The 24,863-nt window shown below is 49.7% G+C and overlaps 1 protein-coding gene across 1 annotated transcript in view; it reads left to right on the top strand.

The window, feature by feature from the left end:
* Positions 1-16,025: 16,025 nt before the first annotated feature.
* CDC25B (cell division cycle 25B) overlaps positions 16,026-24,863 on the top strand; it is a 53,891-nt gene continuing 45,053 nt past the window's right edge. The window contains exon 1 of the mRNA XM_060247211.1: positions 16,026-16,213. Coding sequence (XP_060103194.1) covers positions 16,026-16,213 — 188 coding nt within the window. The remainder of the gene's footprint in view (positions 16,214-24,863) is intronic.

Below are 24,863 nucleotides of genomic sequence, written 5' to 3'. Positions count from 1 at the left end.
CTCTGGTCCCGTTCCAGTTTGTCTATATCCTTCTTAAAATGTGGTGCCCAAAACTGAACTCCAGGTGCAGTCTTACCAGAGCAGAGTAAAGCGATACCATCACTTCACGTGATCTGGACACTAGACTTCTGTTGATACAGCCCAAAATGGCATTTGCCTTTTTAGCCATCACATCACACTGTTGACTCCAGTTCAGCATATTATCCACTAAGACCCCTAGAACCTTTTCACACATACTACTGCTAAGACAAGTCTCCCCCATCCTATAACCAGAGATGTTCCCTCTGGAGAGCCAGTTTGGTGTAGTGGTGAACTGTGTGGATTCTTATCTGGGGGAACCTGGTTTGATTCCCCACTCCTCCACTTGCACCTGCTAGCATGGCCTGGGATTTTTCCTACCTAAATGCAGAACTTTACATTTATCCCCGTTAAAATTCATTTTATTGATTTTAGCCCAGTTTTCCAGTCTGTCAAGGTCATCCTGTATCCTGTTTCTGTCTTCTACTGCAGTGTTTCCCATTTGCAGGGTCATGACCCAGCACCGGGCCACGGAAGCCTCAATACCAGGTCACAAGAAAAGCCAAAGCTAGCCCTGCTATGCTTCCTTCCTTCCTTTCCCCATCTCTTGTGTTGTGCAGAGAAAAGCCAGCTTTGAAGACTCACACAGGCTGCGGCCTGAGCTCCGTTTTCCTTCCTTCCCCTGTCTCTGTGACACAATTCCTGTCTCCCCGCTGCACCCCCAAAGTCTCCTGGCTCCACCTCCAAATTTTAGTGAGGCACGAAGGAGATGTGTAAAAATAACCGAGCCACGGGGGAAAAAAGTTTGGGAAACCCTGTTCTACTGTATTTGCAGCCCTTCCCAATTTAGTATCATCGGCAAATTTAATAAGCGTTCCTTCTATTCCTTCATCCAAATCGTTTATAAAGATGTTGATCAAAACAGGTCCCAGGACAGATCCTTGAGGCACTCCGTTTGTCACTCCTCTCCAAGGAGATGAGGAACCATTCACAAGCACTCTTTGGGTGCAATCAGATGCACCTAACGGTAACAGGATCCAAAAGGCCACCAGGTGGCAGCAGAGGTTTCTTTGGGAGAAGTAGAGGTGTGGAAGTTAGCATCGTGGGAAGTCTGGGCTGCATCACAAAAGACTGCCAAAAAATTCCATACCCCTCCCCCCAAGAACGGATCTAGTACTTTGATCCAGGTGGGCAGCCGTGTTGGTCTGAAGAAACAGAACAAAGCAGGAGTCAAGTGGCACCTTTAAGACCAACAGAGTTTTATTCAGAATGGAAGCTTTTGTGTCCTAAAAGCACACTTCATCAGATGAGGGGATAAGGTACGCTCTGAATAAAACCTTGTTGGTCTTAAAGGTGCCACTTGACTCCTGCTTGGTTCAACCGCTTCAGACCAACACGGCTGCCCGCTTAGTCCTAAATACAGAGGAAATGGGCAGCGAGTTAGTATGCAAAATCATGGAAATATTTGTTAGCATATTAAAAGAATCACCATTTGGGGTCCGGAGATGGTTAGTTTGTGTTAACTGGGCTGCATCAATAAGGGGGCCGTATAATTAAAACGTTAAACCCAGAGCTAACATGACACTAGACTCTTATTTATGGCGCTTCACACCTAATGACATAGACATCAATCTGCTATTCTGACTTCCACCCACTCAATGCACAGCAGCCAAGAAGGTCAGAGCGCCTGCTCCGGCAGCAACGCCACTGAGGATGTTCTCCGCAGCTGAGAACGAAACGTCTGGAAGGAAAACTTTCTCCAGTAGAACACGGCACTTGAGCCCGAAAGATTCTACAAACCCTAACAACCCAGTTAGCATATACTAACAATCACCAGAACCCAAATGGTGATTCTTTTAATCTGCTAAAAAACCATTTCCATGATTTGGCATACTAATTCACTCCCCACTTTCTCTATATGAGAGCCAGTTTGGTGTAGCGGTTAAGTGTGCAGACTCTTATCTGGGAGAACCGGGTTCGATTCCTCACTCCTCCACTTGCACCTGCTGGGTTGGTCTTGGGTCAGCCGTAGCTCTCGCAGGAGTTGTCCTTGAAGGGCGGCTGCTGTGAGAGCTCCCTCAGCCCCACCCACCTCACAGGGTGTCTGCTGTGGGGGAGGAAGATAAAGGAGACTGTGAGCAGCTCTGAGACTCTGAGATTTGGAGTGGAGGGCAAGATATAAATCTAATATCTTCTTCTTCTTCTTCTTCTTCTATATTTAGGACTGCTTGCCATTCCATCCTGATGAAGCGTGCTTCTAGCACATGAAAGCATAATATTTCGAACAAAACTTTGTGGAGCTAGTACTTCGTTAGAACTGCACAACTGGCGGGGGGGGGGGAGGAATTCAGCGGTAGAGGAATGCGCCACTAAATATCCAGGAATTTTGGCACCAGAAGTTTGCAATCCTACATACCCCTCCACGCAACCTCTGATTGCCATTCTCAAACCGCAGGGGTGACATAACAGAGGCTTACCAATGGGAGAGGAAAAGTCGAGAAAGAAGTACTTTTCTCATGATTTCTTAAGAAGTTCCGTGATTGAAGCTGGGCAAAACCAGACGCTAACAGCCCTGTTGATCTGCTTTGGGCTTGCCAACTCCAGACTGGGAAACTCCAGGAGCTTTGGAAGTCAAGTAGGGTCTAATGGTGTTGAGTCCACCCTCCAAAACAGCCATTTTCCACTGGAGGAACTGAACTCTGTAGCCCGGAGCTGAGTTGTAATTCCAGGAGATCTCCAGGCCCCCCCTGGAGGCTGGCAACCCATGGCAACTCTGGGAGGGGGACTTGGGCAGCTCACATTTTGTTTCTGGGGAACTGAGGCCGTAGGGCTTTCTCAAAGACTCCTGTGTTAACGTGTGCTGGGCACAGAGAAAGCTATTACGTACCAAACCAGATGATAATGAGTCGAAAGAGAGAGTAGAGTCGAAAGAGAGAAAATCTGCTTATTTAATTCTTTTGTAACCCACCTTTCTCCCCAGTGGGGACAAAAAGCAGCTTACGTGATTCTCCTCCTCTCCCTTTTATCCTCACAACGACCCTGTGAGGTAGTTCGGGCTGAGAGGGTGTTGACTGGCCCGAGCTCACTCTTCCATGGCACAAGTAGGAATTCGAACCTGGGTCACACAGATCCTCTTCCCACACTTTAACCACCAACCATGCTGGATCGCCTACATCTTTCTCGTTTATAAAACCTGGCTCACTTTAAAAGCTCAGCCAAAAGCGCACCGTTTTTGTTGGTTATCTTACTCCCTTATCTTGCTTCTTCATTCCTGTCTGCCAGCCAGGAACTCGTGCTCCCCCCCACCCCCCGCTCCTCCCTCCCTCTTCCAGAAACATCCCAAAACGAAAATCTTCCATATCCATCCATTTCTCTGACAGATCGGTGTGTCTTAGAACTTAGATTAGTCTTCCCAGTAGATATTCCATCACTGGAGAATTTAGCTGGAAAAAATCTACTGTGGTATTTTAAAGGCCAACTCTTGTTAATGGAGGCTTATTGTTATAGAGAAGGGGTGGCCAAACTGTGGTTCTTTCACACATATTGTGTGGCTCTTGAAGCCCCCACCGCCCCATCAGCCAGCTTGGAGAAGGCATTTGTCTTTTTAAATCACTTCTCCAAGCCAAACCAGCCAGCAGCTTGCAGAACACTTTTAAAGCTGCTTTCTTTTCACCTCTCCCTTCCCCCCAAATCTATTTTCTCTCTTTCTTTCTTTCTTTCTTTCTTTCTTTCTTTCTTTCTTTCTTTCTTTCTTTCTTTCTTTCTTTCTTTCTTTCTTTCTTTCTTTCTTTCTTTCTTTCTTTCTTTCTTCCTTCCTTCCTTTCTCTCTTTCTTCCTTCCTTCCTGTCTCTCTTCCTTCCTTCCTTCCTTCCTTCCTTCCTTCCTTCCTTCCTTCCTTCCTTCCTTCCTTCCTTCCTTCCTTCCTTCCTTCCTTCCTTCCTTCCTTCCTTCCTCCCTCTCTCCTTCCCTCAAACATCTGAGACATTCCGGCTCTCAAATATCTCGTGGCTCTCAAACATCTGGCGTTTATTCTATGTGGCTCTTGCGTTAAGCAAGTTTGGCCACCCCTGTTATAAATATTTCCCACAGCGGCATAGTGGATACAGCAATGGACCAGCCGGGCACTGAGGGGTTCAGGCTGCCATTTAATGCGGCTCGGAGAGGCGGCCAATAAGAGGATTCCTGTTAGCCTTGCCAGCTTCCCAGGTGGGGCCTGAAGACCTCCCAGAATTATAACTGATCTCCAGACAACAGAGACCAGTTCCTGGGGGGGGGGGGGGATGGCTGCTTTGGAGGGTGGAGTCCGTGTAAGCTCCATTCCCCCCCCCCCCCACAATCCCTGGAATTTCCCAAGCTGGTGTTGACACCCTGCTCAAGTCTGGCAGACCTCCACATGGAACGGATGGGGCACCCACTGGAAAAGAGAATCCCGTTGAAAAAAGCCGAAGGTGGCAGGAAAAGAGAAAGACTCAACATGAGAGGGACTGGGAAGCCCCCCCTTTTGGTCTGAGCAAGGTCATTTGGGGAATTATTAATTCATAGGCTCACCATCAGTGTTCCCTCCGAGTCAGAGTGAGCTAGCTCACAGATTTTTAGCCTCCAGCTCACACATTTTGGTCTCCGCTCAGGAAGGAGGGCTCCAGAGAGCACTAATTTATGCAGCGGCTCAAAATTTTAGTACCATAGATCCCAGTGGGCAGCCATGTTGGTCTGAAGCAATAGAACAAAGCAGGAGTCAAGTGCGCCTTTAAGACCAACAAAAGTCTTCTTCAGAACGTAAGCTTTCGTGTGCTCCAAACACCCCTCACTGGTACCAGTAGCTCACAAAGTAGGATTTTTCCTCACAAGACTCTGCAGCTAAAGAAGGAATATTGGTCACCACATCTCCAAAGTGATTTGACCGCTAGACGCAGAGACACCCAAGTTTCCCAAAGCAAAGCTCCCTTTCTCAGCGACAGGCCCTGAAACTATCTGGTCAGAAGGAAGAGTTATCTGCATTTTTCCCACAGATAACCCAGATTCCGTAGGTGTTGGGAGATCCCACTTTTTAAAAAATAGATCCCCCTGATTAGATCCTCTTTGGGTTGCAATGGGTAGCCCCTGGAGGCGGGATCTGATTATCATGGCATTGGGGGAGATTACACACACCCCGCCCGCCAACAAACGCTCCCTGGGAATGGAGAACAATGCCCTTGAAACAGGCCTTCTATCAGAACCGCCAAGCCTCTTGATTAAACATAGAGGCGCCCAGAGAGTTCTCCCTCCCTCCTTCCCCTTCTCCCCTCAAAAATACCAGACTTGGAAGAGGGCGACACTCTGACAGCACCTTTCAGTATCTTTGGCTGCCTCTACCCTCTGCAGGGCCGGATCTAGGAGGAGGGGGGCAGAGGGGGGGCTTACCCCGGGGGCCGAAGCACGAGGGAGGGGGGGCGGGCACTAAATTGAGTATGGAGTCCATTGTATTCTATGGGACCATAAGACAGAATGGCCCATAAGGGGGTGCCATTTTTTAATTCCCCCCCCCTTCAAAAAACATGTCATAAGAACATAAGAGAAGCCATGTTGGATCAGGCCAGTGGCCCATCCAGTCCAACACTCTGTGTCACATAAAAACATAAGAGAAGCCCTGTTGGATCAGGCCAATAGCCCATCCAGTCCAGCACTCTGTGTCATATAAGAACATAAGAGAAGCCATGTAGGATCAGGCCAGCGGCCCATCCAGTCCAACACTCTGTGTCACATAAGAACAGAAGAGAAGCCCTGTTGGATCAGGCCAATGGCCCATCCAGTCCAACACTCTGTGTCACAGAAGGACATAAGAGAAGCCATGTTGGATCAGGCCAATGGCCCATCCAGTCCAACACTCTGTGTCACAGAAGGACATAAGAGAAGCCCTGTTGGATCAGGCCAGTAGCCCATCCAGTCCAACACTCTGTGTCACATAAGAACATCAGAGAAGCCATGTTGGATCAGGCCAGTGGCCCATCCAGTCCAACACTCTGTGTCACATAAGAACAGAAGAGAAGCCCTGTTGGATCATGCCAATGGCCCCTCCAGTCCAGCACTCTGTGCCACGTAAGAACATAAAGGAAGCCCTGTTGGATCAGGCCAATGGCCCATCCAGTCCAACACTCTGTGTCACATAAGAACAGAAGAGAAGCCCTATTGGATCATGCCAATGGCCCCTCCAGTCCAGCACTCTGTGTCACGTAAGAACATAAAAGAAGCCCTGTTGGATCAGGCCAATGGCCCATCCAGTCCAACACTCTGTGTCACATAAGAACAGAAGAGAAGCCTTGTTGGATCAGGCCAATGGCCCATCCAGTCCAACACTGTGTCACACAGTGGCCAATATATATGTGTGTGTATACATACATACATACATATATCACATAAACACACACACACATATCACATAAACACACACACACATATCACATAAACACACACACACATATATATCACATAAACACACACACACATTAACACACACACACATATATATATACTGTAGCTAATAGCCACTGATGGACCTCTTAAAGCTGGCTATGCTTGTAGCTGCCACCACCTCCTGTGGCAGTGAATTCCACATGTTAATCACCCTTTGGGTGAAGGACTTCCTTTTATCCATTCTAACCTGACTGCTCAGCAATTTCATCGAATGCCCACGAGCTCTTGTATTGTGAGAAAGGGAGAAAAGTACCGTACTTCTTTCTCTACTTTCTCCATCCCATGCATAATCTTGTCAACCTCTATCATGTCACCCTGCAGTCGACCTTCCTCCAAGCTAAGGATCCCCAAGCGTTTTAACCTTTCTTCATAGGGAAAGTGTTCCAGCCCTTTAATCATTCTAGTTGCCCTTTTCTGCACTTTTCCCAATGCTATAATATCCTTTTTGAGGTGCAGTGACCAGAATGTCGATCTGGTCCTGACCCTCTGCCAGGCAGAAACAGTGGCTTCAGGTCAAAGACAAAGGCATATTTAAACCCTCAAACTTCGCAAGGTTTTAAACATGGGATTTTCAAAATAAGCGGTTTAGGAGTTTAAATAAACACAGCACGGATTTTACATTTATTTTCACAACTCAGTGTTGCGAAAATATTGTCCTTCAGCTAGGGTTGCCAATCCCCAGGTGGGGGCAGGGGATCCCCCGGTTTGGAGGCCCTCCCCCCGCTTCGATGTCATCAGGAAGCGGGGGTGGGGGAGGGAAATGTCCGCTGGGCACTCCATTATTCCTTATGGAGACCAATTCCCATAGGATATAACGGAGAATTGATCCGTGGGTAACTGGGGTTCTGGGGGCCCCTTTTTTTGAGACAGAGGCATCAAATTTGCAGCATAGCATCTGTGCCTCTCCTCAAAACACCCTCCAAGTTTCAAAAAGTTTGGACCATGGGGTCCAATTAGGGTTGCCAATCTCCAGGTGGGGGCAGGGGATCTCCCGGTTTGGAGACCCTCCCTCCGCTTTGTAGTCATCAGAAAGCGGGGGGAGGGGAGGGAAATGTCTGCTGGGAACTCTATTATCCGCTATGGAGATTTATTTCCATAAAAATAATGGAGAATTGATCCGCGGGTATCTGGGGATGGGGGGGGGTCTGTTTTTTGAGGTAGAGGCACCAAATTTTCAGTATAGTATCCAGTGCCTCTCCCCAAAATACCTTCCAAGTTTCAAAAAAGATTGGACCGGGAGGTCCAATTCTATGAGCCCCTAAAGAAGGTGCCCCTAGCCTTCATTATTTCCAATGGAGGGAAGGCATTTAAAAGGTGTGCAGTCCCTTTAAATATGATGGCCAGAACTCCCTTTGGAGTTCAATGCTGCTTATCATGACCTTGCTCCTGGCTCCACCCCCAAAGTCCCCAGATATTTTCAAGGAGCTTCAATTGGCCATAAATGCTGCAAAAAAACTACAAAATGCAGCCTTAGCTCCCGTCCATTGAAATACATTGCAGCACAAAGGTGCATGGAAAGCACGGAATAGATTTTCCATTAAGTTCTGTGGCTGTATAGACCTCAAATGGGAAATCCATTCTGGGTTTTCCTTGCAGCTTTGCAAGCCCAGAAGCTGGAAGGAAGGAAGGAAGGAAGGAAGGAAGGAAGGAAGGAAGGAAGGAAGGAAGGAAGGAAGGAAGGAAGGAAGGAAAAATAGACAGGGGAGGGAGGAAGATGTGGAAGAAAGGAAGGCAAACAGATGGGGAGCGAGAGAGAGGTGGAAAGAAAGTAACTTTAAATGCATTCTCTAAGCCACTGGCTGGCTTGGAGAGGTGATTTAAAGAGACTAATGCCCTCTCCATGCCTGCCAATGGGATGGTAGGGTCTGAGAGCCACACAATATGTGTGAAAGAGCCACATGTGGCTCCCGTGCCACAGTTTGGCCACCCCTGTCTTAGACCAAGAGGTGTGATTTTTGTCCCTTCCCTCTGAGAATCGGAGCGGAACCCCTGTCTCTGGACTAGGATCCATTGGCATGCTTTGAATAGGCTGCAAAATGGAGCAGCTTGAAACCGGAGTGCTCCCCCACACCTTGCTCCAACCCACCTTTCTCTATCAAAGTCATCAGACTGGAATGTGTCCTCGGGGCATGCTTTGAATACAATTCCAGTCCAGTGGCACCTTAAAGACCCACCGAATTTTCCACGGAATAAAACTTCCTGAGTCAAAGCTGGTCAAACATAAGGAGGTCTGCCTGCCCTGACGTTTAGAGCAGAGGGTGGGAAAGGGTTACAAGTCGTAGTCAAGATGCGGAAGGACAAAGAAAGATTCATCTTGATTAGAGCGAAGAGTTAGGCACAGAGCTGAGAAGGCGTGCAGCAAATTAGCATCTGAAAAATCAGTATCTCTGAATCCTGCAATGGCGGGCCGTCTACATAATGAAGATCAATAACCATTTACTGATGCCTGCAATCAAGGCTATCAACTATTTTGCATGGTTTTAAAACAAGAAACACCTAGGCTGGTTTTCTTTTTTTTAAAATTGGAATCCATTCAATCACTTCCTAAAGTCACCCCAAGAGGTTTACTTGCTGGATTTGTTCAGAAAGGAATTCCAGAGGCTGCAATCCGCCCTCCCCGGCCCACCCGCCAATTGCGTGGAACACAAAACAAAACCCACCCAAAAAGAATCCCAAAGATCGTTCTAGGCCAGGGGTGGCCAAAGTTGCTTAACGTAAGAGCCATCCAGAATAGACGGCAGATGTTTGAGAGCCAGAAGACATGAACAAATATTAAACATATACATCTTTATCAAAACTCTTAATACTTTCTTTGCACAGGAAGATTAAATGCGGATGTGTGCATCTTACAACATAACCATGTTAAGAGACTTGCTAAAACACAAAAGCTGGGAATAACAGTTCCCATATGACCAGCATGGGGAAAGGTTAGGGAATTATTTTTTGGCACCAGTGCGGGAAGGAAACAGGCATGTTTTATTATTTTTGTTATTGAGCAGAGGTCCATCAGTGGCTATTAGCCACAGCATATTGATGGAACTCTCTGTCTGGGGCAGTGATGCTCTGTATTCTTGATGTTTGGGGGGGGGGGCAACAGTGGGAGGGCTTCCAGTGTCCTGGCCCCACCGCTGGACTTCCTGCTGGCACCTGGGTTTTTTTGGTCACTGTTTTGACACAGAGTGTTGGACTGGATGGAGCATTGGCCTGATCCAACAGGCCTTCTCTTATGTTCTTATGTCTGGGGCAGTGATACTCTGTATTCTTGGTGCTTGAGGGGGGGCAACAGTGGGAGGGCTTCTAGTGTCCTGGCCCTACTGGTGGACCTCCTGATGGCACCTGGTTTTTTGGCCACTGTGTGACACAGAGTGTTGGACTGGATGGGCCACTGGCCTCATCCAATATGGCCCCTCCAGTCCAACACTCTGTGTCACACAGTGGCCAAAAAACCCCAGGTGCCATCAGGAGGTCCATCAGTGGGGCCAGGACACTAGAAGCCCTCCCACTGTTGCCCCCCCCAGCACCAAGAAGACAGAGCATCACTGCCCCAGACGGAAAGTTCTACCAATACGCTGTGGCTAATAGCTCCTGATGGACTTCTGTTCCAGATGTTTATCCAATCCCATCTGGTGTTTTATTCAAAACATGTCTCTCCTTGCTTGTCATTCAGAGACTGCCGTCATAGCTCGCATCAGATTTTTAAACAGGAGTTTTAAAACCATTAAGATCTGGAATTCACTGGCATAGGACGTGGTGGCGACTACAAGCACAGAGGAGATTGGATATATATCTGGAGCAGAGCTCCATCGGTGGTTATTAGTCACAACATATAGCTCAGGCGTGTCAAACATGAGGCCCGAGGGAAAAATCAGGCCCTTGGAGGACTCCTATCAGGTCCCCAAGCAACTGGCTGTCGTCTGCTTCCTTCTCCCTCTCTCTTGCTTCCTTCTGCATCACAGCTTGCTTTTCCAGGCTTGCTCAATCACACAGGAACTACAGAGCAAAGCCTCTGTTTTCTCCATTGGCTGAGGCTCCTCCCTTGGGGAGGAAAGGGAGGGGGGCAGAGCTAGCTTTGCAAGGCTCTCTCAATCACACAAGGGAGCTACTGACCCAAGCATCCCTTCTTTCTATTGGCTGAGGCTCCTACCCCTCCTGGTCCTCTGGGGGAGGAAGGAAAGAGGTAGAGCTTCCTTTGCCTGGTTCCCTGGATTGCACAGGAGAGATACAAAGAAAGCACCTTTGAGACCAACAAAGTGCTAATAGATGAGGCAAATAGATGAGGAAGGGAGAGAGAGGTGGAAAGAAAGCAACTTTAACTTCAAGCCACCAGCATATGCCATCTCCAAGATGGGTGACAGGGCAGAGGGGGCTTTGAGAGGCACACAATATATGTGAAAGAGCCACATGTGGCTCCCAAACTGCAGTTTGGTCACCCCTGGTCTGGGGAAGCCTCTGAATCCCAGAGGAAGGCGGCAATCTCAGGGGAAGGCCTCAGCCTCTCTGCCAGCCATTGGCCAGGCTGGTTGGGGCTGATGGGAGTTGTAGGCAAAAAACATCTGGAGAGCTACCGTTGGCCGCCTCTGGTGTAGACTTGTTATCAGCCCAATTGGGCCTCGCCACCCCAGAGAAAGGGTGGCATGGGCTTCTCCAGGGGTTAACGAGGGCTGCTGGGGGTGTGGCAAAGCCCCTGGAGGCTGGCTGGCTGGCTGCCCGCTCTCCTAATCCAGGGATTGTTATGCAGCTGCACCTACTATTCAATGGACAAAGTAGGTGGGGAGCAAAGTTCCCTCTAAGCTGCAGAGTCTTGGGAGCAAAAAGTTCAACTTTGTGAGCTCCTGGCATTAAAGTCGAGAGCTCCTGCATCAATTAGTGTGCTCTGGGGCCCGTTTTTTCCTGAGCTAAGAGAAAAATGCGTGAGTTGGAGGCTAAACATCTGTGAGCTAGCTCACACAAACTCAGCTTCGAGGGAAGCCCGGTGGGGAGGAAGAGGGGGAACCCTCAGAAAGGTTCAGGAGGTGCCTTCCTGTGAGCTCCTGCTGAATCCGAGGCCTGTGACTGGATTTTTAAACAAAAAGAATAAGTTGGAAGCCCTTGAAAGTAAATTCAGGTCATAACTGGGGATACCAACTCCGGGTTGCGAAATTCCTGGAGATCTGGGGGTTGAGCTTGGGAGTGACAGAGTTTGGGAAGCAGAGGGACCCCAGCAAGGGTGCAGAGACCACCCTCCACATTTATCTATTCACTCCTGTCATTTATGGTCCACCTTTCTCACTGGGACTCATGGCAGATTTCTGCATTTATAGTCTGTCTTTCCAGCAGGGACTCGAGGTGGGTGGCACGGAGCCAGCAAATCCAGTTGTCAGGAATAAGACCCTGACGATGCTCCATTTCACAGTCGCTGTTCTTTGACTAATGTTTGTATTTCTGTTGCCACTTCCAGGTATTATTATCCTTGCCTATGAATAAATTCATAGAATCACAGAGTTGGAAGGGACCTCCAGGGTCATCTAATCCAACCCCCTGCACAATTCACAGGATCCGCATTGCTGTCAGATGGCCATATAGCCTCTGTTTAAAAACCTCCAAGGAAGGAGAGCCCACCACCTCCAAGGAAGGAGAGCCCACCACCTCCCGAGGAGGAAGCCTGTTCCACTGAGGAATCGCTCTAACGGTCAGGAAGCTCTTCCTAATGTTGAGCCGGAAACTCTTTTGATTTAATTTCAACGCATTGGTTCTGGTCCTACCTTCCAAGGCCACAGAAAACAATTCATAGAATCATAGAACTGGAAGGGACTTCTAGGGACATTGAGTCCAACCCCCTGCACAATGCAGGAAACTCACAAACACCTCCCCCTAAACTCACAGGATCTTCATTGCTGTCAGATGGCCATCCAGCCTCTTTAAAAAACCTCCAAGGAAGGAGAGCCCACCACCTCCCGAGGAGGAAGCCTGTTCCACTGAGGAATCGCTCTAACGGTCAGGAAGCTCTTCCTAATGTTGAGCCAGAAACTGTTTTGATTTAATTTCAACCCATTAGTTCTGGTCCTACCTTCCGGGGCCACAGAAAACAATTCATAGAATCATAGAGTTGGAAGGGACTTCTAGGGACATCGAGTCCAACCCCCTGCACAATGCAGGAAACTCACAAACACCTCCCTCTAAATTCACAGGATCTTCATTGCTGTCAGATGGCCATCTAGCCTCTGTTTCAAAACCTCCAAGGAAGGAGAGCCCACCACCTTCCAAGGAGGAAGCCTGTTCCACTGAGGAACCGCTCTAACGGTCAGGAAGTTTTTCCTAATGTTGAGCCGGAAACTCTCTTGATTTAATTTCAACCCATTGTTTCTTGTCCTACCTTCCAGGGCCACAGAAAACAATTCCACCCCATCCTCCATACGACAGCCCTTCAAGTACTTGAAGATGGTGATCCTATCACCTCTCAGCTGCCTCCTCTCCAGGCTAAACATGCCCAGCTCCTTCAACCTTTCCTCATAGGACTTGGTCTCCAGACCCCTCACCATCTTTGTCGCCCTCCTCTGGACCCCTTCCAGCTTTATATCCTTCTTAAAATGTGGTGCCTAAAACTGAACACAAGACTCCAGGTGAGGTCTTCCCAGAACTAAGTAAATGTAGTATATTCTGGATTCCACACAATACTAACCTCATAGCGTAGACTTTTCAATTAACCATCACTAGGTTACTTTTGGAGTATTCTGAATTTTGTGTGGTGTGGGATGCTCCAGGCTAGCAGGTGGAAAGAGATAAAGGGGAGGCAGCTCTAATCTGATCTCCCTGGACAACGCTGATAGGCTCCAACGGAAGAGAAGGCTTGACCTTGACTACTAAGGACTGGGAAAGAACGGTACATTATTTCAAAAGACTTTCAAAAAACTTTTGGCGGGCCTGGGAAAGTGAATAGCCGTTGGCCCCCTCTTCTATGATAGTTGATTACTTTTGATTGTACTCTAGTCTGGACTAAAGATCACGTGACATGTCACATTTTCTTTAAGCGTCACCATCATTGACATTTCTTTTAATCCCACTCAAGAAATCTTGTGATTGAACCTGGGCAAAACATTACACCCACTACAAAAAGGGGGGCCCTCCTTAACCCGTGCATTAAAACAGGGGTGGCCAAACTTGCTTAACATAAGAATAAACACAGAATAAACGTCAGATGTCTGAGAGCCGCAAAATGGAAGGAAGGAAAAAAGATTGAGGGAGGGGTAGAAAGAAAGCAACTTTAACTTCAAATGTATTCTCCAAGCTGGCTGACAGGGCGGTAGAGAGGGAGGGAGGGAGGGAGGGAGGAAGGGGGAGAGAGAGGGGAAATAAAGTAACTTTAACTTTATAAGGGGTGGCCAACGGTAGCTCTCCAGATGTTTCTTGCCTACAACTCCCATCAGCCCCAGCCACCCCTAGATGTATTCTCCAAGTTGCCAGCTGGTTTGGAGAAGTGATTTAAAAAGATAAATGCCTTCTCCAAGCCGGCCAGTGGGGTGGGAGGTGGAGCTTCAAGAGTTTGGCCACCTCTGCATTAGAGTGAGTCAATGCAATCCACAGGGTGGGAGGTGCAACTAACAATGCAGCAAGCTTATGTGTGCAGAACCAACCAGAAATCCAAACTGCAGAACTGAAGACAAGTCTAAATCTTAACATGACTCACAAAAAGATGCAAAGATCCTATAGAGCAAGGGGGGGGGGGCAAACTTGCTTAACATAGAATAAATGTCAGATGTTTGAGAGCTGCAAGACATGAACATCAGATGTCTGAGAGCCAGAAGGAAGAAAAAGCACTGGGAAGGAGAGGTAGAAAGAAAGCAACTTTAACTTTATATGCATTCTCCAAGATGCTGCTTAGCTAGGCCTGGAGAAGTGACTTAAAGAGACAAATGCCTTTTTCAAACCAACTGACAGGGTGGCGGGGGCTTCGAGAGTCACACAATTTGTGTGAAAGAGCCACAGTTTGCCCCCCCCCCAGCCCTAGAGGGATGCCGGTTTCCACAACCTCTTCCCCTTACTCTATATCAGATCACTCCCCCACCCTGTCATCCACTTTGCGAACCATTTAGTACTCCAAAGAAACCCTTTTCTCCAGAGGATGGAGAAGGTAGAGAAAGAAGTCCTTTTCTCCCTTTCTCACAATACAAGAACTCGTGGGCATTCAATGAAATTGCTGAGCAGTCGGATTAGAAGGGATAAAACGAGGTACTTCTTCGCCCAAAGGGTGATGAACATGTGGAATTCACTGCCACAGGAGGTGGTGGCGGCTACAGGGATAGCCAGCTTCAAGAGGGAGTTAGATAAAAATATGGAGCAGAGGTCCATCAGTGGCTATTAGCCACAGTGTGTGTATATATATATATTTATATATATATATATAAATTTTTGGCCACTGTGTGATACAGAGTGTTGGACTGGATGGGCCGTTGGCATGATCCAACATGGCTTCTCTTATGTTCTTAGAGTCTGATCTGCGATGCTTTGGAGGGGCAGTTGTAATTCCGGGAGATCTCCAGGGCCCCCCTGGAGAGCGACCCAGCGGCGGCTGATAATGCCAGTCCTGCGCCGAGCTCTGCACTCATGCGTCTCAGCTGCAAGCAATGCCTTTTTTTGGGGGGGGGGGCTGCCTGACTCCCTCCCGCCTCCCCCCCTCGCTGGATCTCTTGCACCAGCCCTCTTCCCCCCCCCTTGCATCTCCCCCCTCCCTTTGCAAACCTCTCTCTGCATCCCCCCCCCGCCCCGTTTCCTGCCCCCTTTTTGCAACTCGGCCCCCCATTGGCTGGCGCCGCGCCTCTTGACTCTGTTATTTTTCGAATATATAAAAGGGCCGGGCTGGAAGAGGGAAGCGTCGCGCAGGGGCGGAGCCGGGTCGTCTTTCCCACCAGCAGCTGCAACCCGCACCGCGCGCCAGCAGCAGCCTCTTTCCCCAGGAGCAAAAGAAAAAAGGGATTATTCTTTTTTCTTCTTCTTTCGTTGCCTCCTTTGCTCTGCGCTTCCCCGGGCAGGGCTGTAGCCGTTCTCTCCCCCCCCCTTCCCCCCACAAGCTCTTTTTTTTTGCATTCGCCCCCTTCCTGCTCTTTCCCCCCCAAAAAGCTCGCGAGGCAGTGGTTGCATCCGGATCCCTCCACATTGCTTGTGGGACGAGTTGCATGCTTTTTTGTTGAGCTGCTTCCCCGGGCAGGGCTGCAGCCGTTCTCTTCCACCCCCCCCCTTTAAAAAAAAACACCCTTTTTTTTGCATTCGCCCCCTTCCTGCTCTTTTTGTCAAAAGCTCGCGAGGCAGTGGTTGCATCCGGATCCCCCCCCCCCATTGCTTTTGGGGCGAGTTGCATGCTTTTTTGTTTTAGCTGCTTCCCCGGGTAGGGTTGCAGCCGTCCTCTCCCCCCCCCCCCCAAAAAAGCTCTTTTTTGCATTCGCCCCCTCCCTGCTCTCTTTCTCAAAAAAAAAGCTCGCGAGGCAGTGGTTGCATCCGGACCCCCCCCCCCCTCCTTTCCCCATTGCTTTCGGGGCGAGTTGCATGCTCGGTTCCTTTCCGACTGTTCCCTTTTGCTACCGGCGATGGAGCTCGCGGGCCCCCCCGCCGCCTCCCCCCAGCCCTGCGCCGAAGCCCGGCGGCCCCGGAGGGCGCCCCGCCACCTGCCCCGCACCGGCGCCAGGTCGCTTTTCCAGGCGGAGGCCGCCGACGGGCTGATGTCGCCCGTGACCCACTTGGCGCTGAATATGGACCAGCTGGCCGGGCTGGGGAGGTGAGTGGGGGGGGGGGGAGGGCGCCGCAAAGGTTCCCACGTGCAGAAAGGGGTCTTATTTGCAGGGGAGGGGGGGGTCACCTCACCTTCCACCTGTAATTGCGCCCTTTGCAAAGGAAGGGGGGGGGTCACTAAAAGACCGCGAGCGAGCAGGATTCGGCCTCTGAGCTTCCTTCTGTAATCGCGCAATTTGCAAAGGAGGGAGGGGGGGGTCACTAAAAGACTGCGAGCGAGAAGGATTCGGCCTCTGAGCTTCCATCTGTAATTGCGCCCTTTGCAAAGGAGGGAGGGGGGTCACTAAAAGACTGCGAGCGAGCAGGATTCGGCCTCTGAGCTTCCTTCTGTAATTGCGCCCTTTGCAAAGGAGGAGGGGGTCACTAAAAGATTGTGACCGAGCAGGATTCGGCCTCTGAGCTTCCATCTGTAATTCCGTCCTTTGCAAAGGAGGGGGGGTAGGGAGAATTGTGTGGGGGGGGCGTCACTAAAAGATTGGGACCGAGCAGGATTCGGCCTCTGAGCTTCCATCTGTAATTCCGTCCTTTGCAAAGGAGGGGGGGTAGGGAGAATTGTGTGTGTGGGGGGCGTCACTAAAAGATTGGGACCGAGCAGGATTCGGCCTCTGAGCTTCCTTTTACCGATTTGCGCCCTACTTTGCAAAGGGGCATCAGCGGCCCCGTGGCCCACAGTGTTAAAGCGGCAGCACTGCGGTCCGCACTCTCTGCTCAGGGCCTGAGTTCGATTCCGGCGGAAGCTGGGTTCAGGGAGCCGGCTCCAGGTCGACTCAAGCCTTCCGTCCTTCCGAGGTCGGTCAAAGCAGTCCCCAGCTGGCCGGGGGGGGGGGAAGCGTCGAGGACTGGGGAAGGCAGCGGCAAAGCACCCCGTAAAAAGTCTGCCGTGGAAACGTTGCGAAACGACTGGTGCTTGCACAGGCGACCGTCTCTTTTTTTTTGCAAAGGGGGGGGGGGGTTAAGGATAATTGTGGGGGGGGTCACTAAAAGGTTGCACGAAAGCAGGATTGGGTCTCTCTGACCTTCCATCTGCAAATGCGCTTTCTTTGCCCGGGGGGGGGGAGAAATCGTCTAGTCTGCGCCCCCCCCCCGCCCTTCCCGGTTGCGCGTCGTTCTTTTGCACCGAAGCGCTGCGGCCGCCGGCCACATCTGGCGCCATAGGCACCACATCTGGCCGCCGCGTGGAGCCTGCACAAAGATGGGGGGGGGGCTGTCAGGCGAGGGGGCAGGCCATGTGCGGAGGGGGGGCCGTCGGGGATTCCACTGTCTTGGGCGGCCTTGGGGCGCTGAATTTGCATGCTGCGCTGCAGGCCGACTGGGGCATTTGCTTCTCCCTGCTTCTGCGTGAACGTGTGAATGCTTCCCAACACGCGTCTCGTTGGGCCCTGGCCCAAAGCGGGTGGGGAGAAGAGGAATGCACCCTAGAAATGAACTGGAGGCATTGCTATTTTCCCCTCACCCCCTTGAAGCAAACGAGAGGCCTTCCTTTCTCTCGAGTAGGCCTTGGAAGGGTGCTGGGGGGGGGGGGCGGACATATGAACATATGAAGCTGCCTTATACTGAGTCAGACCCTTGGTCCATCAAAGTCAGTATTGTCTCCTCAGACTGGCAGCGGCTCTCCAGGGTCTCCGGCTGAGGTTTTCCACGCCTATTTGCCTGGACCCGCTTTTGGAGATGCCGGGGATTGAACCTGGGACCTTCTGCTTCCCAAGGAGATGCTCTACCACTGAGCCACCGTCCCTCCCCAAATCCTGGTGCCATTTCGACTCCTATCCTAGGGGTCAGGACAAGGGTGTGTGTATACAGGGGTGGGAATGGAGATGCAATTTTCTGGGTGCACCTTAGTGGGGTTTACTTCTGAGTAAGCATCCTCACTTCCCAATGGTGGGGAGATGAACTGGCTCCTTAATTCTGGAATGAGGAGCCAAACGGGAAACAGTTTAAAGGCAGAGAGATCCAGGTGCGCAGCCCTGTTGGTTCGAAGCAGTCGAACAAAGCAGGAGTCCAGTTTCACCTTGAAGACCGTCCGAGTTTTATTCAGAACCTCAGTTTTCGTGTGCTCTCTAAGCACGCTTCATCAGACGAGGGGATGAATACCTGATTCCCCTCGTCTGAGGGAGTGTGCTTAGAGAGCACATGAAAGCTTTACGTTCTAAATGAAACTTGGTTGGTCTTAAAGGTGCCACTGGGCTCCTGTTTAGTTTAAATGCAAAGCAAACCCCACCCCCCTCCCTAAACATTTGTGCATCTTTTTTGCCCTCCTTCGGGGTTCCTGTTTTATGGGTGGGTATTCTTGCATCTCCCCCCCCCCCCTTTTCCTGTTAGAATCTCTTTCTCTTTTTTTGGTTGCACAACCTTGAAACTAAACTAACAATCACCAGGCCCCAAAATTGTGATTCTTTTAATTTGCTAGCAAACGCTTTCCAGAGCCAGTTCGGTGTAGTGGTTAAGTGTGCGGACTCTTATCTGGGAGAACCGGATTTGATTCCCCACTCCTCCACTTGCAGCTGTTGGAATGGCCTTGGGTCAGCCAGAGCTCTTATCTGGGAGAACCGGATTTGATTCCCCACTCCTCCACTTGCAGCTGTTGGAATGGCCTTGGGTCAGCCAGAGCTCTTATCTGGGAGAACCGGATTTGATTCCCCACTCCTCCACTTGCAGCTGTTGGAATGGGTCAGCCAGAGCTCTCTTATCTGGGAGAACCGGGTTGGATTCCCCACTCCTCCACTTGCAGCTGCTGTAATGGTCTTGGGTCAGCCAGAGCTCTTATCTGGGAGAAGCGGATTTGATTCCCCACTCCTCCACTTGCAGCTGTTGGAATGGCCTTGGGTCAGCCAGAGCTCTCTTATCTGGGAGAACCGGGTTGGATTCCCCACTCCTCCACTTGCAGCTGCTGGAATGGTCTTGGGTCAGCCATAGCCCTGGCAGAGGTTGTCCTTGAAAGGGCAGCTGCTGTGAGAGCCCTCTCCAGCCCCACCCACCTCACAGGGTGTCTGTTGTGAGGGGAGAAGATATAGGATATTGTAAGCCACTCTGAGTCTCTGATTCAGGGAGAAGGGCGGGATATAAATCTGCAATTCTTCTTCTTCCTCCTCCTCCTCCATGGTTTTACATACTAAATCACTCCCCACTTTCTCTTGTCTTTAGGCCTGCTTGCCGTCCCATCCTATTGTCTGATGAAGCGTGCTTCCATTCTGAATAAAACTTGGTTGGGCTTAAAGTTGCGACTTGACTCTTACTTTGTTCCATTGCTTCAGACTAACAGCTGCCCACTTGAATCTCGTCTGAGTCCAGTAGCAACTTTAAGACCAAAAAAAGTTTAATTCTGAGTAAGTTTTTTTGTGCAAGCACCCTTCATTGCTCTCAAAGTGGCCACTGTCCCAAATCTTAGTGACTCCAGATGATTTTAAGGTTCTTTTTTTCCTGCTTGGTAATTCTGATTCAGAAATAACTGAAATAGTAGCAAAATTTCTTTATAGAGCTATGGTTACTGGTTCTGCTAAGTAGTGCTATGTATCGGGTTTTAATGTGTCGCTACCTTGTTTTTATCTTGTAATCCTAATTTTATTCTGTACGCACTCTGTACTCTCCTAATCTGTACCCTGCCTGACCCTCAACTTTAGATTTTTATATATGGTAGTAAAGGCACGTCTTGTGTGTGTGTTTGTGAAGCTGCCTCCAGTTTTGGTCTGTTGCTTCAGACCAGGGGTGGCCAAACTTTGGTAACATAAGAGCCACATAGAGTAAACGTCAGATGTTTGAGAGCCTGAAGACATGAATGGTAGATGTTTGAGAGTCACGGGGAAGGAAGGAAGCAAGGCAAATAGATGGGGGAGGGAGAGAAAGGTGAAAAGAAAGCAATTTTAACGTTAAGCGCATCCTCCAAGCCACCTCCTTGCTTGGCTTGGAGAAGTGATTTAAATGAAATTTTAATCTAACTTAATTTTTTTCAATTTGTACCCCGTCCTGTCCCGCAAGCGGACTCTGGGTGGCTTACAACATTAAAAACCTTACAGAAACATTAAGCAAAGAGACAAGCACCTTCCCCAAGCTGGCTGTTGGGGCGGTGGGGGCTTTGAGAGCCACACGGTATGTGTGGAACGGCCACGTGTGACTCTTGAGCTGCAGTCTGGCCACCCCTGCTTCAGACCAAGCTGTGGCTCTTTCACATATATTGTGTTGCTCTCAAGGCCCCCACCGTCCCATCAGCCAGTTTGGAGAAGGCATTTTAAATCACTTCGCAAGCCAGCCAGCAGCTTGGAGAATGCATTTAAAGTTAAAGTTGCTTTCCTTAAGAACATAAGAGAAGCCCTGTTGGATCAGGCTAGTGGCCCATCCAGTCCAACACTCTGTGTCACATAAGAACATCAGAGAAGCCCTGTTGGATCAGGCCTGTGGCCCCTCCAGTCCAACACTCTGTGTCACATAAGAACATAAGAGAAGCCATGTTGGATCAGGCCAATGGCCCCTCCAGTCCAACACTCTGTGTCACATAAGAACATAAGAGAAGCCATGTTGGATCAGGCCAATGGCCCATCCAGTCCAACACTCTGTGTCACACAAGAACATCAGAGAAGACCTGTTGGATCAGGCCTGTGGCCCCTCCAGTCCAACACTCTGTGTCACATAAGAACATAAGAGAAGCCCTGTTGGATCAGGCCTGTGGCCCCTCCAGTCCAACACTCTGTGTCACATAAGAACATCAGAGAAGCCCTGTTGGATCAGGCCAGTGGCCCCTCCAGTCCAACACTCTGTGTCACATAAGAACATCAGAGAAGACCTGTTGGATCAGGCCTGTGGCCCCTCTAGTCCAACACTCTGTGTCACATAAGAACATCAGAGAAGACCTGTTGGATCAGGCCAATGACCCATCCAGTCCAACACTCTATGCCACATAAGAACATCAGAGAAGCCCTGTTGGATCAGGCCTGTGGCCCCTCCAGTCCAACACTCTGTGTCACATAAGAACATAAGAGAAGCCATGTTGGATCAGGCCAATGGCCCCTCCAGTCCAACACTCTGTGTCACATAAGAACATCAGAGAAGCCATGTTGGATCAGGCCAATGGCCCATCCAGTCCAACACTCTGTGTCACACAAGAACATCAGAGAAGACCTGTTGGATCAGGCCTGTGGCCCCTCCAGTCCAACACTCTGTGTCACATAAGAACATAAGAGAAGCCCTGTTGGATCAGGCCTGTGGCCCCTCCAGTCCAACACTCTGTGTCACATAAGAACATCAGAGAAGCCCTGTTGGATCAGGCCAGTGGCCCCTCCAGTCCAACACTCTGTGTCACATAAGAACATCAGAGAAGACCTGTTGGATCAGGCCTGTGGCCCCTCTAGTCCAACACTCTGTGTCACATAAGAACATCAGAGAAGACCTGTTGGATCAGGCCAATGACCCATCCAGTCCAACACTCTATGCCACATAAGAACATCAGAGAAGCCCTGTTGGATCAGGCCTGTGGCCCCTCCAGTCCAACACTCTGTGTCACATAAGAACATAAGAGAAGCCCTGTTGGATCAGGCCAGTGGCCCATCCAGTCCAACACTCTGTGTCACATAAGAACATCAGAGAAGCCCTGTTGGATCAGGCCAGTGGCCCCTCCAGTCCAACACTCTGTGTCACATAAGAACATAAGAGAAGCCATGTTGGATCAGGCCAATGGCCCATCCAGTCCAACACTGTGTCACATAAGAACATAAGAGAAGCCATGTTGGATCAGGCCAATGGTCCATCTAGTCCAACACTCTGTGTCACACAGTGGCCAAAATTTTTTTATACATATATATACACACACACACACACATATGTATATATGTACACACTGTGGCTAATAGCCACTGATTGACCTCTGCTCCATATTCTTTGGGGACATAAGAGAAGCCATGTTGGATCAGGCCAATGGCCCATCCAGTCCAACACTGTCACACAGTGGCCAAAAAAACCTCCCAAGTGCCATGAGGAGGTTCACTAGTGGGGCTAGAAGCCCTTCCACTTGGCAACCCCCCCCAGCACCAAGAATACAGAGCATCACTGCCCCAGACAGTTCCAATAATATGCTGTGGCTAGTAAGCACTGATGGACCTCTGCTCCATATTTTTATCCAATCCCCTCTTGAAGCTGCCTGTGCTTGTAGCCGCCACCACCTCCTGTGGCAGTGAATTCCACACGTTAATCACCCTTTGGGTGAAGTACTTCCTTTTATCCTTTTTAACCCGACTGCTCAGCAATGTCATTGAATGCCCACGAGTTCTTGTAGTGTGAGAAAGGGAGAAAAGGACTTCTTTCGCTACTTTCTCCATCCCACGCATAATCTTGTAAACCTCTACATCCACATTTCCATCCCCCTTCTCCCCATTTATTTCTCTTCTTGCCTGCCTGCTCTCAAACATCTGCCATTCATGTTTTGCAGCTCTCAGTCATCTGACATTTATTCTATGTGGCTCATCTGTTAAGTAAGTTTGCTCCCCACCCCGCTTCAGACCAACGCGGCTGCCTGCCTAGATCTATCTTGAATCTCACCAGTGAGACCAGCCTTTAGGGCCTCATGCCTGCATTCTTTTCCTGTGCAAGAAGAAACCATTGCCTTGGGTGTGCATTCTTAACACGGCATGGTGCAATAAATGCAACTGTGTTTATTGCATGCGTTGGTGTCCCCAGGCGTGGCTTTTTCTCAGCGCAGGCCAGCTCGGCAAAGGAAACGGCCGCTTGCCAGCCTGGGATCACCAACGGCTTTGCTCTTTTATTTTTGGTTGCGGCTTGGAAACGTTTGTTCCACTGCTCTTGGAGCTGCTTTGAACCACAGAGAAAGTGAATGAACGTTTTAATGAATTAAAAGAGTGCCGGGAATCTCCTAGCCGGGTCTGGGCCTACACAGAAAAGCAAGTTGTGGCTTTTAGCGTTGGCTAGCTATCAAAACTGGTGGGAATGTGGCTGTGACCAATTGTTCCCTCTAAGCTGAGCTAGCTCACAGCTTTTTAGCCTCCAGCTCACCGATTTTCATTTTAGCGCAGGAAGGATGACCCCAGAGCACGATAATTTATGCAATAGCTCACCACTTGAATGCCGGTAGCTCACAAAGTAGAATTTTTGCTCACGAGACTCTGCAGCTTAGAGGGAACATCGGCTGTGCCTTTGTGCTTCCTCTAAGGTCTTGAGGAACCCTTTTAGGCTGCGTCGTGTCCAAATGTGCAACATTCTGCTGTCCCCTTTGATTTCGAGGAGAGAGTTTTGCAATCTTGCCGCTTAGAAGTCAGTGGGGTGTTGGAAGATTTGCACTCAGATCTTTGTGTTTGGGAGGGCGGGGCTGATCTGTTTCCTTCCTTTAAGGCCCAAGCTGGAGTTGGTTCTCTCCCCCCCCCCCATTGGAAGGAATGCCGTGGGGTGTTTTGGTTGCACACCTTCCCTCCTTTAAGCCCACAAGGCGCATTACAGTAACTGGGATGGTTGTTTTCTGGACTGTGCCCGTCTTGGCCTGAGGAAAGTACCCAGGCGATGCTCCCCTTCCGTGGCTCTGCCAGGGGGCAGCCGGGTGGATTGGTCAGAACCCAGATGTGGGTGAGGAGGGGGCACTGCCAAGTCGGCTGCGTTGGGTGGGACATCCTGGGCCCTGATCCATATTCTTCCCCTTCTTGTGTGACCTTCCTCAGCCGTATCCTTCCTGAGCATTTGTGAAGTGTGGACATTCGCTGGGAAGGGACGAATGCGTTGGGTGGAGACGGGCGTGCCAGTAATGTTATATCTTGGGCTGGCACTGAAGCCATGGGGCTGCCCAGCCTATCGAGTTCCCAGTCAAGGGGAAGTTGTCAGTCTGTAAGCCGCACAGGCTGGTATTTCTGAGATGTGATTAGATAAGGAGGGCAAGACCTGTTTGTCTGTTTTTTTTAAACACACACTTTAAAGGCCGTTCCCTGAAATGGCACAGATTTCATCGGAAGTGTACGGTTTCTGTTATTGTGCGGTGTCTCTCCGACCCCTTGATCTTAAACAGGAAGGGGTCTACGCTTCCCCATCTTAGACGGCAGTTCTGCAGAATGTTGAAACAGGAACTGCATCAAATATCTTTCCGGCCAATCCAGACTTGCCGAACACCCGATTTAAATTTCAGAGATTGCAGAAGTCTTCCTTGGCTTGCATGTTAAAAAACAACAACCGTGTGGGGAGGGAGATGTTTTTTGTTAACAACCAGCTGTATCTTTTAACATTTATTTCAAAAGTTTTAACACTGCATTCCGCCCCTTCTGTCCTGTGGGGGCCCCATAGTGGTTTGCATTATTGCCTTCTCCCTCTTCAGCTCACATCCACCCTGCAAGGTTGTTTTCAGATGGGTGACCTCGTTGGTCTTCGACAACACCAAGTGGAAAACGTCAGAGAAATGCCGTCTGTTATCTCCAAACCAGGGTAACGTTTATTGCCAACGTCTAAAAAAGTGTTAGAAGTTTCAACAACATTCATTGTGGGAATGTTGTTGAAAGACTCTTTTTGAATGTTGTTGAAACTTGTAATACTCTTGTAGGTGTTCACAATAAATGTTATTCTTGTTTGGCTATAGCAGAGGGCATTTCCCCGACGTTTCCCACTGTTTGCACTTTTACATGAAGGATCCCTCTTCTTTTTGTCTGTAATGTTGGTCTTGA

The sequence above is a fragment of the Heteronotia binoei genome, chromosome 9, assembly GCF_032191835.1.
Source record: "Heteronotia binoei isolate CCM8104 ecotype False Entrance Well chromosome 9, APGP_CSIRO_Hbin_v1, whole genome shotgun sequence".
NCBI lineage: Eukaryota > Metazoa > Chordata > Lepidosauria > Squamata > Gekkonidae > Heteronotia > Heteronotia binoei.
The sequence above is the reverse complement of the archived record's forward strand: the minus strand, read 5'-3'. Positions and strand labels throughout refer to the sequence as shown.